The sequence below is a fragment of the Vidua macroura genome, chromosome 1 (assembly GCF_024509145.1).
Source record: "Vidua macroura isolate BioBank_ID:100142 chromosome 1, ASM2450914v1, whole genome shotgun sequence".
Classification (NCBI taxonomy): Eukaryota; Metazoa; Chordata; class Aves; order Passeriformes; family Viduidae; genus Vidua; species Vidua macroura.
In genome coordinates, this window is record NC_071571.1 from 145743969 (window position 1) to 145759350 (window position 15382).

The 15382-nt window shown below is 40.0% G+C and overlaps 1 protein-coding gene across 1 annotated transcript; it reads right to left on the bottom strand.

Annotated features, from left to right (window-relative positions):
* Positions 1–4046: 4046 nt before the first annotated feature.
* HHLA1 (HERV-H LTR-associating 1) lies at positions 4047–14227 on the bottom strand. Its single transcript, XM_053994892.1, is given in 13 exon segments — positions 4047–4188; positions 4851–5007; positions 8073–8147; positions 8389–8460; positions 8983–9180; positions 10255–10347; positions 11171–11257; positions 11366–11422; positions 11978–12061; positions 13389–13472; positions 13553–13636; positions 14102–14200; positions 14203–14227. Coding segments are annotated over 13 exon segments (1257 nt in total).
* Between the last annotated feature and the right edge of the window lie 1155 nt (positions 14228–15382).

The window sequence follows — 15382 nt, forward strand, 5'->3', positions numbered from 1 at the left end:
TTTTTGTTTAATCCAGAGACAAGAAAAAAGTCACACAGCAGACTGGTGTGCCTGGTGAGTTAAGTAAAATATTAGACAGAATGTTATCTCTTCAATCTGGGAGTGGGAAGACACCATCTTAGGAAATCATTGTTCTGTAGCCTGGATATTTTTCTGCCCGATAAAATTCAATTTTTACCCTTATCATAGTAAATGCACATATTACAGGAATGATGAGCCTTATATATCCTTATTTTACCAATGTTGTCTAAAAGTCTGACTAACAATATTTATTTTGGTATTACTTTGAGTCAACAGACTATGAAACTGCCATATAACAAAAAAATGGTGCACTTGCAATTTCTTTTGTTTTGCAAACAGTTTTCACATCTTCCTTTGTCTCATAAAATGTTCAAATAATTCTTATGTTTAAATGAAGGTATTGTGAAACACTGTGTAAATGAAGTCATTCTGTTGTTACATCTATAGAATTCAGGTAATCCACAATCCATTATATTTGTTTCATATCACAAAAATTTGTTCTCAAGCATTTATTCTAAGCTGTGCTGAGACTCATCTAATATATCCTAATTTTTCCTAATGAGAAATATGATGGTATTTGGAGATCTTCAAGAAATGGGTGTAAAATATTCATCGAAATGTGTTGCACTAGTATTCATTAAATGGAAGATGATAGATTGGTTTTTAACTACAGTCACAAATTACTTTAAATTTAGAACAAGTAAGTCAGACATAGAGTTTTAAAAGGCAAATAAATGAACATATATATATATATATATATATATATCAGTTTTCAAATATGTAGCTGCTGATTATTATCTTCTTTTCTGAACTCAAATATGGAATTAATTTCTATTAGAAAATCTTGTAATATTTCACCAGGAAGTGAGATTATAAATCTAACAGCTGTAAATATTTATATTCTATTTTCCCAAATATCTTGCCTATATTTTTGTCTTGTACTCCTAAGTCACAAATGGCTTATTCTACATTGTTTTCTTGCTTCCTTTATTATAGAGAACATCCAGAAAGACTTACCTTGAGGGATATTATCCCAAAGCAGCTGGATGGAAGACAAATGAATATCAGCAAAGCCAGTACTAACTTATTTATACCCACTTGTATATAGACCTCACTCATGTGATCACTTCCTTTATCAAACCCACTTCAACATTTATTAATTAATTCTTCCATGAGATTCCTTGGAGTCATTATGCCCACAGTGTATCTGGTAATATGGCTCCAGCCATGTAAAGGATCTATACTGAGAAGTCTGCTCTGCAGGTGCCTTCACCATATAATAACTTTTCCTAATACTCTTGTTGTAATTAAATAACAGTCATCCCATTGTTATTAATCACTCACAAAATCTCTTGGGCATGTGAATGTGGCTTTAATAGCTTAGCAAGAGGTAGTGTTTGGTGATGAAAGACGAGTGAGAGTTTACACAGCTTTAAACACTGGCATTCCTCAGGGTTGGGAAGTCTTCTTTAATCTATCCACAGTGGCTCTGATCCAAGGCTGAGTGAAATGCAGGAGAAGGTTGATTCAGTGAGCTTTGGGCAGGCTGCTTTTCATCAGGAAGGTGTGCTTTCTGCCAGGGCCAGACAGAGCTACCCTTCAAAGAGTCCATCAACAGAGACAAACTGTCCACTGAATTATAGCATGGAGAAGTGAGAAGTCTCACAATTGGGAATTGTAAAAATGAGCAAAAGGCCCTTTGACTCTGTGACCTACAAGGTTTTCAGGAAGGCCTTCATGGTCACTTGTAAGACCTTCATGGAGAAGCTGCTGATATCTGAGCTGGATGTGCCTAGGGAGGTGGTTGAAAACAGACTGGTGGGGCCCCAAGGGCAGTGGCCAGTGGCACAAAGTCCATTTGGAAGTCAGCGCCTGGTGACGCATTCCAGCAGTCAGTGCTGGATCCAGCCCTGCTTAGCATCTCCATGAATGACCTGGATGATGGGGTAGAATGGACCCTCAGCAGGCTGGTAGGTGACACTGAACTGGGATGAGTGACTGGCATTTCAAAGGGTCACGCTGCCATCCAGAAGGACCTCAACAGGAACTGCATGAAGTTCAACAAGTGCCAAGTCCTGCACCTGGAGAGGTGCAGCCTCATACACTAATAAGTGTTGGTGGCCACCTATCTGGGAAGCAGCTTGGCAGAAAAGGACCTGGGGTCCTGCTGGACACAGGGTTGAACAGGAGTGAGAGGTGTGCCCTTGCAGCAGAGAAGGCTCAGGATGTCCTGCATTGGGCAAAGTGCTGCCTGCAGGTTGAAGGAGGGGGTCCTGCCCCTCTACTCTGCTCTGGTGAGGCCACACCTGCAGGGCTGTGTTCAGTTCTGAGCTTCCCAGTATAGGACAGACATGGGAAAGCTTGGGACAGTTCAGAGAAGGGGCGCAGAGATGATGAAAGGACTAGAACATCTCTCATGAGGAGGGGACAAGAGAGCTGGGACTCTTCACTAGAGAAGTCTCGGGGGGTTGTCATCAATCCAGTAAACACCTGAGGGGAGGGTGCAAAGGGGACAGAGCTAGTCTCTGTCCAGTGGTGCTCAGTGACGTGATAAGAGGCAATGGGCACAGGCTGAGAGCTGCTCCAACAGGGCGAGACCTCCCATGGCATGGCAGCACCATGGCCGTGTTTCAGCACTTCTTGAACTTTGTGAAGTTCTTGTTGGCCCATTTCTTCAGCCTGTTGAGGTCCTTCTGGATAGCAGCATGTCTTATTCCCAGCATATGCTCACTGTATCGACATTCCTATTTATTCCATTGGCCTAACTTTCAATATCTGCTGTAATTGGTACCACTGCAATCTATCCTGCTCTTTGACATGACAGAAGTTCTTCTCTCACACTGTTGAGCTCAACAGTGAAATGTATTTTGGAAGAGAACTACTGCATCCCACGTCTCCCTGGGGTCAGCATTGCTTATATTCTTTATATTGCCACTTTTCTCCTTGGCTTTGCCTTTGAACACATCTTTCTTCAATGAAACATCAATGTGCAGCAGCTATAGGGCAAATAAACTTCTTAGTTAAAAACAGTATTAATGGCTTGATGACATGCTCCAGGCAGATAGTAGCATAATGTTGCTGCAGCATAGAAAAATATGGGACATGCATTTGATGTGGTTATTCTTTCATTTTTTTTAGAACTGGTTTTTAGTTCACCACACTTGCATAGCAAGGAAATGAAAGCTGGGTTGGAAAGGGCCCTGAGCAACCTGATCCGGTGAGGTTGGAAGTAGCTAATCTTTAAATTCCGTTCCAACCCATTCTATAATTCCATGTTTCTATGAATCCTAGTGAGCTCACACAAATATATCTCAAAGTACAAGTGATCCTGTCACTTCCTGGGTTGACACTGCACAACAGGAATTGCTAAAGTAATGGAAGTTTTCGATTTAGAAGATAATCTGCATATATTTAACACCAGCGAGTCCTGCTTGTCTTCAGTATTTCAGGTTGCTTTCAAATTATTTTGCATTTGTTAATTTTCATTACTATGTCTCAAATGTCAATAAAATAAGTAGAAACTATTTGCATTCACTAAACAGCCATGCAAATATCCTTTATAAAATAAGATCATTTAAAGCCTTTCAATGCTTTTATTGCAGTTACATCACTTGTATAAAATATCTCTGTATTTTACACATTATTTTTACAATGCCTTGGAGGAGGAGACATTTCTCAGTTAACATCTGGTTAATAGCTTGTCTGATTTCAAATATTTGCAAATAACATGTTGCTTTCTGATTTTTACACTGAGAAATCAAAAAGAAAACTAAAACTGCCACCAGTCTTCCAACTTGCAGTAAAATTTCTCAGTGCTCTAAACTGATGTACAGATGTTTTTAAGGCATTTTTGCTTTAATGCTGGAAGAACACAAGAAAATATTAGTTAGAAAAGGTTTTACAAGGAAATATTAATACATGCATGAAGCTAAAATAATTTGTTTAATCCTTTAAAAATCATTATCAGATAAAATAGCTATCTGATGAAAGACAGCAAATACTCTGTGGATATACAAAAATCTTTGTTATATCTTCATAACAAAGTATGTAGAGATATAGAGATATAAAGTGAAAATGTACTTACTGTGGGAGTAAGCAACTCTTTTGGCTCTTTCGCAGACATAATTTGCATTTTTCACAAACCAGGAATAGTATTCAACACAGTATCTGAAGATGTAGTTACAGATAGGAGATACAGTTAAAGATAAGAGGCTTGTTATCTTTCATAAGGAGAGGGACTTTGGACAAGGGCATGTACTGATAAGATGATGAGGAATGGCTTCAGGCTGAAAGAGGGCAGGTTTGGATTAAATATTAGGCAGAAATTCTTTACTGTGAGGGTGGTGAGACAGTGGCACAGGTTGCCCAGAGAAGCTGTGGATGCCCCATCCCTGGAAGTGTTCACGGTCAGGTTGGATTGGGCTTGGAGCAACCTGGTCCAGCGGAACGTGTCCCTGCCCATGGCAGCAGAGTTGGATGTAAGTGGTCTTTAGATCCCTTCCAACTCAAACCAATCTATGATTCTATAATAAGCACAATATATCATGCTGCTATTACTAAATATGGAAATAAATATCTAGATTCCAACCTCAAGGATGTCATTAGATGTTTGGAAAGATGCAGCTGGGCTTTTTTCACTTAGCTGGAATACTGAAGCCAGATCAGCCACTGATCGGTGCACTGGGACACATTTGGGTCTCAGCCAGTGGCCACAGACCCTCCAAAATAATCACTGATGATTGAAAATTGTCATTTGGGAAAAAAAAAAAAAAAAAGCCTGAAGGAGTATTTAAAGCAGACAGAGAAAAACAAATAGTGCCAGGTTTTACCTCATGGCTTCCTTTCTGGAATATCTTCTCTGACCTACACAGAGGCACAGTTGAAAGAACCTACAGAGCTCCATCACACAGGGGCTGATCTTCTGCACCATGAGGGTGACAGGAGGTGAGGTCACACGGGGCTCTCTGAGCATCGCCTGTGGGCACCCTGGGGAGAAAACACAACTCTGAAGTAGTCCATATGCTTGTCACACTAAATTTCTTGCTCTACTTTACCTGGGCTATGATCTCCAAAGGATTGTCTTCCCTACTCCAACAAATAAGGGATATCCCTGAAAATGCCATTCTGGGAAGGCAGGAAGGAGAAAAAGAAAGAGAAGAAAGAGAAGAAAGAGAAGAAAGAGAAGAAAGAGAAGAAAGAGAAGAAAGAGAAGAAAGAGAAGAGAGAGAGAAAGAGAAGAGAGAGAGAAAGAGAGAGAGAGAAAGAGAGAGAGAAAGAGAGAGAGAAAGAGAGAAAGAGAGAAAGAGAGAGAGAAAGAGAGAGAGAAAGAGAGAAAGAGAGAGGAAGGAAGTTGCGGAAGTTGCGGAAGTTGCGGAAGTTGCGGAAGTTGCGGAAGTTGCGGAAGTTGCGGAAGTTGCGGAAGTTGCGGAAGGAAGGAAGGAAGGAAGGAAGGAAGGAAGGAAGGAAGGAAGGAAGGAAGGAAGGAAGGAAGGAAGGAAGGTGGGCAGCCATGGTGTGATAGTAAACTATTTTTTCCATTTTTGTGTAAGTAGCAGCAGGCTTTGGCCATGTGTGGATAAACTACCTTACCTGCTGAGTATAATCCCCTTAGACAGTGTAATTGCATTTCCAGGTTCACATGTCTCACACACTTCATAGCTCTGGGCAATTCTATGTTATGTGATAGCAGAGGTTATGAAGGTTAAATTCAGACTAATGAAGTCCTGTTGAAATAAGCTTGAGTCATCTAGTGCTGACAAGAAATTTAATATAAAATGGCATTCTTGGGCAGGAGGAAAATCAAGGCTCTACCAACCTGAAAGAGAAACTAATTTCATTGCTATGAAACTGTTTCTCTCCTGGCAGCACTTGACCAAGATAGCAGGAGTATGTGAGGAGCAAGGCACAGACAATGGCAGCTCCCAAACTCACAGGCTGCTCTGAAAACCAGTTATGTCAAAGGCTCTACACAAATATCAGGTGAAATTATCCAGAGATGGGCAAGAGGGAGATCCAATTCTCTTCACCCCAGCAATTTCACATAAATGTCATTAGGCTTTGTCCACTTAACAGCATTTGGCACACCTTGATATTTTCCTACATGGAGTAAATTAAAAATTAATTATTCCTTGCTTAAGTAAACACACTTCATGTTAATAACCAAATATCAGAGCATGGGACATTGAGGTTTTAATATAAGTTGTCCCTGAAAAGTAATGTTAAAATTGATGAGAAATAATAAAGTTGATGAATAATTAAAACTTGCTGAAGGCAACCCTCCTACAAATTTCAGCCTCTGCAGAAGTGGGTCCTCCTATCCTGCCAACCAGGTATTAAATGCTTTACTCAAGCTGTGTGTTTTGCCAGCAGAAATTCAGTTTTATCTATCTGCAAATTGAAGGCTGGCAATTTCAATTTGGAGTCATCTATGTGGGAAAGAGAAGTCAAACAAAAATGCTGAAAGCTAAGGAAATTGATTTGGTTTTAATTTTTGACAATCACTTTAAATTAACACTGTATTTGAACAATATTGTATTTGTTTCATGATGAAATTATTTTTCAATTAATTTTCTATTTAATTTTTTTGATTGCATAGTATATTCACATCATATCATTGAAATTTAAATTTTCACCCAATCATAGTAATGCTTTATACCTCTTCTGTAATAAATTTCTACTGTGAAATGTATTTTTTTGTGTTCAGTACATAAGTTCATAAAGATAAGTAAAAGTAGGAATTTATTTCAGAACTTTCTTTTCTAAAAATTCTCTTTCTTAAGAAATTGAATTGGTCAAGAGACCAGAAAAGGCAAGAACCACAGCTCCTGTGCAGAGATTTCCTCACGTTTGTTTCAAATTGCCACATTATTGTCAGGGGCAGTGAAGTGACCAACTTTTGCAGTAAACAGACAGTTCTTTTATTAATTCAATATCACATCCCTGTGACACTGAGATTAAATTTTGCTACCAGTGAAGACCAATGTCATGGTTACTGTGAATGATTCAGACTCAAAATATCCCTCCCTGCACCCTCTAACATCCACATTTACATGTTTTATTAGTTGACACCCACTTCTGTGATTAAAGAAATGAATAATTGGAATCATGAGTCATCCCTCAGAACAATGTGGATGCCCTTTCTTATTTAGAGATCCCACTGCTGGATTTATTTCCCCAAATATATGATTGCTAGAATCAGGCAGGCAGCCTGTGCCTCCATGGCTTTTCACAGAGACATTTGGTGACTCCAATTCACCCATCTCACTGAAATCCATATTTTCCACCTTTTCAAAGCACCCTAGGTTCTCCAGGGTCTATAGTGTTGCACACCAGAGGAGGACTCTGGTTTTTGGAGTTCTTTAAACAGAAGTAAGATGACAGAGAATTAAATTTTATTTCAGAATTAAATAGCATTATAAGAGCTAAAAAGATGACCAGGAAAACGAAAGTCCCAGCATTTCAGTTCCTTAGACTCTTCTGGTTTTATCTAAAATATCAAACCTAAAGGATATTGAAGACCCCTGCAGGTCAGGCTGATATGTTATCTTTGCACTACCCCGCATCCATGCTTCTCTTAAACAGTCACCACACAGAAACACAAGTAGATGAGAACTGAGCTTTCATGAAAATCTAGCTGATGATGATCCTTTTTTAGCTGAGGAAGTAGTTTGCAGTATTAAAAATTCAGAACAATTCTGGGAGTTTCATGTGGCATGAGCTGGTTTCATCAGTTTATTTATGATGGGATTTAAAGCATGACATTTTCTTTTGGAATGACTTTTAAGAATGAATTCTGTGATAACCAATCAATGCTAAAATTGCCACACAGAGTACCTATTCTATCACTACAATATGACCTATGTTTTGAATTTGCAGTTGTGTACAATTCATAAGCAAATGGGAAGCAGTCCCTTGGACATTTGGGGTGGTTTACATACATAAACTATCACAAGCTAATTAACCATGTATGTTTTTTCTGCATAGGAATGTTTCTATCTTGCATGGCTTTCAAACATACTGCTATTTCTTCTGCATGAGGTGCATTTACTTACTGGTAGCTGAGTAAAGTTTCAGTGTGACACCAGGTCGGTAGGAAGGTGGCAGAGACAGTACTGTGGAAGGCAAATCTAAGGGGAGGGAAAAGAATACAACTTGCTTTGGCACCTTAAAACAAAAAGGCAGGTTGATTGAAGGAGCAGCAGAAAAGAATAAAAAAAAACCTAACCCTGAACTCACAGTTCAATAATAAACATTTACATAGACAGTGATGTATAAACACATTATCAGTCATCTATTTCTATATATTACTTTCTATTTCATAAATGTGCCAACTGACACACTTTTGTTGCTATCCCAGACCAGTCTTACCTGGCTCTGTTTGCATCAGTTTGCTGGCTTCTTGTGGAGACACTGTCTGCATCCAAAACATGGATGTGTCAGCTGTGGGAACAGAGAGACACACCCTTCCTTTTATTCATTGCTTATCTGTCTACTGAGAAGAACTGCTATGTATGAGACAGCTCAACAACCAGAGTCCCTCACCCAGTACTGCCAGTGACATATAAAAATGCCAGGATGAAATAGGAAGGACAAAAGCTGCACTTGATTAGAACTTGAATATCCTGCGGACTAGGAAAGGGCAGGATTTCAAAAAGGCATCAAGAAGCCAAAAGAAGCTTTTCTATATTGCTTTTTCACAGGTCTGCTCACCAAATTTGGAGGTAAATGTGAGGGAAGATCCAAGTGGCAGAAGGGTTTGTGGGAAGCAAGACCAGGTTTTTCCCCTAAAATTAAGAAACTACAGGATGGAACCTATAGCTGATTTTGACATTTCTGCAATAAATTAATCAACTCACTGGTAACCCTGAGTGGGTATCCCTGAAGGGCTCTCCAACCTCCACTCAGAGACACTTGGCCAAACCCCACAGCAGTGGGGTAGGGCAGGTTCCAGGCCATACTCACTGGGGCTGGGCTGCAGGGCTGGTGATGGGGCCAAGCTCCCCCCAGGGCTCAGAGGGGGTCTGGCCATGCCCTGGGGCCTGGGAGCATCCACATGGGGTGATGGAAACCACGATCCTTTGGCTCCAACTGTCTTTGGCCACAGAGGGAACTTCGTGGTGGGGATTCCCCCTTCTTTCTGGGTGAGAGGGATCCTGGTAGCTGGAGAATCAAGAGAGACAGAGAAAGGGCATCAGCACACTGGGGGTGCTGGTGCCCCAAGGTAGCAGCAACTGCAACACACTGGGGGAGAATAATATCTAAAATACACCCAGAAAATGCCATCTACCCCTTGAGTGCTTCTCTGGCACTTGAGCAGGCGCTTGTCCATTTTGTTTTAAATATGGAAACACAGGGAGAACATTTACTGAGAACATTAACTGAGAACATTTTAATGTGTGAGTTTTCATAAACATAGAAAGAAACTGAAATGTTCCTGCAGGGTTTTGTTTTTTTCCTTGACATAATTTGTGCTTAATTTCCTGAACTGCTTCACTACAGTAGAAAGAGAGAAAGGTCTTGTCTGTTTGAAGGTGAGCAGGCAGGTATTGGAGAGCAGATGCTGCAGTTTGAGAACAGAGACTTGTGGCTATGAGAGATAACAAAGATGGGCATGTGGTTTAGGAAATTAAAAAAATATATATAAAAGACAGCAGACTGCCTACAGGAAATGTAGGCATTTTGTAGGAGAGAGATGCAGCTGCAGTGATAGGGAGGTATGAAGTCAAGGTCGGAATTTTTATTGATTTCTACTACAAGTGAGCAGGAGAAAAGCCTTGCTTTTTAGCTTCCAAAATGGGGCAGAGCAGCACTTTTCTATCTTGTAGCCCCATAGCAAAGTTAAATGTACTAAAGTTTATTAAATGTTCAGGTACAACTGAATGTCATATAAAGAAATAGATAGAGAATAATACGGAAAAAAAATTACCATAGAAAAGAAGAGGAAATTGTTTAAATAATCTTATTTTTTGGTTTGAAACCAACAACCAGTTTTTCTCTTCTTCTCTGCCTCTTTAGAAAACTTATTTTTTCTGGTAAAATGGCTTTTCACAAGAGTTTTTCTATCCTCCAGCTCTTCAATGCATTACTGACACAGTTTTTGCTGATTCAGAGAAATTTTATGCTACCTTTTTTTGGAGTTAACATCACAGTTAACTGTGCAGCAAACATATATGATCACTTGTCAAGACATTAATAAAGGGGAACACAAATTTAGGTCTGAAAATATTTGCTCACATTTAAATGTCCACACATATTCTGCTGATGAATCCAGTGTCTTGTTTGGGTCTTCCTGCAATTTCACGAAACTTGAGAAAATTGAATCTAGGTCTTGGAATTATGAGAAGACAAGGTTAGAGCACTCACTATCCACTGCATATTGTGTGAGAAAAAGGAAAGAAATCAGGTTCTGCCACCATAGAAGCAGCTGTTATTTCTAATTACGGGGGTTTTTGGCCAAGTGTCATCTTTTGTTTGTTTGATTGTTTGTTTGTTTGTAAAAGGACAGAAACATCCCACAGATTTCAGCACAACTTGCCACTGATTTCAGTCTGCCTGCATTAATCTACCCTTGAAAATGGGAGATAGTGATGGGCAACAGTGAAAGATGCACCTGAAGTGCAGCTTAAACTGGCAAAGCAGTTTTGGGTGGAGGAGCCACACAGGACAATGACTGAATGTATTCACCTCCACTCTGAATGTAACTCATGTGAAAGTAGGAGGTCATTTGTGCTGAGAACTATGGAAGGCACCCAGTCAGATTTAAGAGCACTAGAGAACCTCCCCAGCCCAATGCTGAATTCTCTAAAAGCTCTCATCCCAGCAGGTTTCATTTGTTCCTCCACCAGAAGACCTTATAACAAATAATTTACAGGTTTGTAAAATCTACTTACCTTTATGATACAATTATTGTATTATATTTTCAACAATGTTAAATATTATTCTATTTATAAGCAAATACTATAAGTACTAAAATATTATTCTAACTATAATCAAATATTTGCATATATTATGCAAATATATAAGCAATAATAAAAAAATAAAATCGTATTTATAGTAGTAGTAATGAGGATGGAGTACTCATTGCAAGACCTATCTGGACATGATTTTTACTCTGGTTCCTGTTTCCTTTTGTCCCCCAGGATGTACTTACCCAGGTCAGATGATGTGTTACTGGAAAATGTGTAATTAATAACAGGAGTCTTATCTAGTATTTCCAAAAAATCAGACAGATTTTTCCCTGCAAATAGAAATGCTTACAAATATCAAGAAAGGCTTGTTTCTAGTATAAATCATCACTGAGGAAAACTAAGGCAATATTTTTGGGTGGAATGATTTTAACTTTTACCTGTCTGTCCTGCTATCACACAGATGTAGATACAATCAGAGTCATTGCTCTGACGCACTGAAAGGCAAAAAAACATAAAAGAGATCATCGTTACCAGTTTTCCTTGCATGGAACTATCCTAAACAGTTGAAAACACAAATAAAAAATGGCATGTCGCTATGGCAGCTGACCAAGTATATTCCTTCTGATGTAATTTTTGACAAAAATCTCAAACCACGATCAAATCCGAATATTAGTATCTTCAGGGAAAAAGTTTCTATCTAATTAAAATTCTAAATTACAAGTATTTTTATATGGAAAAAAATCTTCAGATAAAATAGCCCATACTAATTATCTGTGAATCAGAATTGCTCAAAATATCAGTATGCAATAATAATTCTCAAACTCACCAGGTTTTATTAATTATAAAATATTCAAACAACATAAAATAGAAACATGTACATCTCTATACTGCAAACATACATATTATATATGTATCTTGTTCCATGTGTTGCAAGAAAACTGCTGTTGAGTAAGAGCAGTAGACTTTTATCCACATTTTTGTGGTTGTTTTCATGCCAGGAGTAAAGGAGACAGTTAAGACAATGATAAATGTTCAAAGGAAATGCAAACCTGAGAGAATAGAAGTGGATTTGAAAATTTCTGTGAGATAACTGGTGGAGTTTCCAATGATATCAACAAGTAGAGCTGTAAAATCTAGACAACAAATAGAGGAAGTTTATTATTGAAAACACATATCCATCATGTAGTCAAAAATTCCCGCTTGTATGTGATGATATTTTAGATATATGCTCATACATTACAAAGTTTAAAATATTTTAAAGTTAAAATATTTTGCTGGAGTGGACTGAAGAAACCACAAAAATACTTTCAGAAGTATGTTTCAAAGATGATATCCAAAATGACATCTGTGTGTCTAAAAGCAAACTTAAATGGAAATTATCTGTTCAAGAGAACATTTTAAAGTAATGCTCTACTTAGTCTGTTTTGAAGTAGAAGGAGGTCTAAAGCCTGCAGGTTTTGTCTGTTGTAACTGCCTGTCTGCTATGTAGGACCTTCCAATAGGCATTGGATTTTTTCCTCCAGGGTCTGCTTTAGACATGATGATTTAGATGTCAGCCCAAGAAATGGCTGGTGGTGTGGTGGGGGTACTTTCTAGCAGTGACAGGTCACTGTTCTCACTTAGGAAGAGCTGGACTTGAGCCCTGAATTTTTACTGCTTTGGAGAATGCTCCAATCCCCAAGATATTCTAGAATTGCAGCGCAAAGATTAAAGTTTCTCTGTTATTCTCCAAGGCAAACTGTGTAATTATCCATAAAGGTTTGTGAGATGTGTGGGTCCAGAGAAAGCCATGAAAGCCACTGTGGCTTCTGCAGGGTCATCACGTGTGGCAGAGGATTTGGAGTCTGGTCTGTAGCTGCTGATCTACTCTTGATGCCTTACATTAGCCAGCCATAGAATCCAAACACTCAAATGCCTCCTGAAATGTTAAATTCTGTGAAATCAGGGGTGTGAATGAGGATTTCAGGTGAAGGGTTTGCCCAACAGTATTTTGTAGTCCATTCAACTGTTCTATGAAGACGTTAGTACTTGCTTTTCACGTGTCTTGGGCTCATTGAGGTTCCTGGAAGTTTCTCTGTTGGTGCAGAGAAGCCCTTGTTCCTCTCCTCTGGGTTATCTCAGGAGAGAAAAAGTGGCCAAGGTGAGGTACCATGTAGTGCTGGTTGTCTCTCCTGTGCTGCAATTTGTATTTCCAAGGAGGAAAGGGAGGCCTTTTGCCAGTCAAACCACACCAGTCACTTGACTGATGGCTCCATCCCAGACTGGATGGCTGGCTGCAGGCACCTGAGATGAGGTTGTGGACTTAGAGCAGCCACTTGTCATGAATTATGGCTGTTGGCCTCAGTGTGGTGGTGGCAATCACAAGGATGAAGTCTGCAGAATTCAGACTACAGCCTTCAGCTCCAAAGGAAATAGTTCAGCTTAAGCACATGCAATTGCCAACCTCTTTTGTGTACCCACCTGTCAAGTCATTTGTCACATTATTCAAACAGTAGCAGTAGTGCATAGGGAACTTGCCAGGGTCGATATTTTTTGCATTAGAGACTGGAGGGAGAGACAGAGAAAAAAAATCAGTGTGTTGTGGGAGAGAAACTGCTCCAGAGCCGAGCAAAGCCAACACTCACTGTTGTAAATGGTGACTGACACTTTGTGGAAGGCAAACGAGCTGTAAGAGGTGATGCTCAGCAAAGAGAAGAGTTTCTTGGTACCTGCAGAAACACAGGTCCGTGCTATTAGTGCTGGGAACAAATAGTGAGAACAGCATGTTTTGTCTTTGCTCATTTAGTGTCTAAAGGATTCCCAAGGTGCCAGTATGATACAGCTGCCTCACACTCAGTCCATTCTCATTTCCACTGAAGGAAGGATCATTTGTATTGCTTCTTCCTTTTTATTTTGTTTTTCTTTTAATTGAAATGTACACTGGATTAGAAAACGCTTTTGAAAGGCGTCCCACAAGTAATTCTATTGTGTCTATATATAAACCCACACTAATTTCCAAGTTCTCTGGGGTAGGCAGCCATCTGCATGATAAATGCACAGAGGTAACATGCTCCTAGAAGCATTTCTGGAGGCTGACAGCACACGTTTACAGCTTCTCCTGCTAACACTTGTAGTGCCTTTTCTCCTGCACTGCTGGGCTGGCAGCTGTGACCTGCCCAGCCGTGTCCCATTACCTCTGAGTGCAGTGCTCAGCATCCCATTCACCAGCTCTGTCAGGTTAATAGCAGCCAGGTCCAGGGACTTTGCAGGCAGCTCTGCAAGAAAAGGGGTGCATAAGGCACAAGGAAACAGCTGTGCATCCACTGCTTATACATGCTAGCAATCTGCCAGAATGGGAAAACCAAAATGAGCAGATTTTGTATGTTTGGGGCACACCAAAAAAACCCTGACGGGAAAATAAAATTCCAGGACCACGGAGATGAGTCTAGAAAATAGCAAGACACAGTAACAGTAGAATGGTGGGCCAGAATTCAGGTCTGCCAGCTGTGCCCTTGACCATGCCCTTGAGCAGCTGCAGGACCCTGCCAGCCCTGGCATGCTGGTGCCCTCCACTGCTGGGTGATGGGTGTTTGCTGCCAACAGAGCAGCAGATCTCACCATGCAGGTCACAAAAGGCAGAGAAAGTGCTTAGGAAATGTTCCACCTTCCCCAAACCTACATGAAAATACAGTTTTTTGGTTTTCAGCTACACTGATGGCTTTACTGCTTGCTACAACAGAATAATTTTGCTGTAGCCAAATCACACTTTTTATCTTGTTTTATTTCTGTTGATGTTGCTTATTTGTTTTTCCCAAGTTAAAATTTTCAAAGATATTTTTTGCTTCCCTCCCACAAAGTCATGCAGAAGCAGAGTAGTATAGTGTCTGTGTGAGGGAGGAAGGTGTGTGTGAGAATGACAGAGAGAGGAAGAACAGAGCAGAATGGAAAAAGAAGCACAGAAAGCTGAGATGAGAACAAAATTGAATTTGGGGAGAAATGCAATTTACCAATGACATCAGTACTATTTATAACCAGTATGAAGCCAAGCTGCATCCCAGGGCTGAAAGCAGCACATGTCCACAGCATAGAATAGAGAAAGGAAAAACAAAGGGGAATGAAGAGCTGGGAAGGAGAGAAAGGAAAAAGAGAAGAGTAGATTTTGGGAAGGACAGTTGCTAACCTGGCTGGGGACTGGACTGGGTGGGGTGGCCTTACAGCAGGGGTGGGCTGGGGCTCACAGACTCTGCAGGAGCAGGGCCCATCTGCTGCCACCTCCACACCCAGCACACACCTCCCCCTCCCATTAACACCCAGAGGCTGCGGCTCCTGATGTGCTGCCTCTTACCTGCAGTAGCCAGCACTGCCAATTGCTTATCTTTCTTATTTTCTTTTCTTAGGCATGAAGCTGAAAATTGAAGAGAGAGATTGATAAACAGTTTTCCCTGTTGAATTTGCCCTTCAATAATCAAAATAAA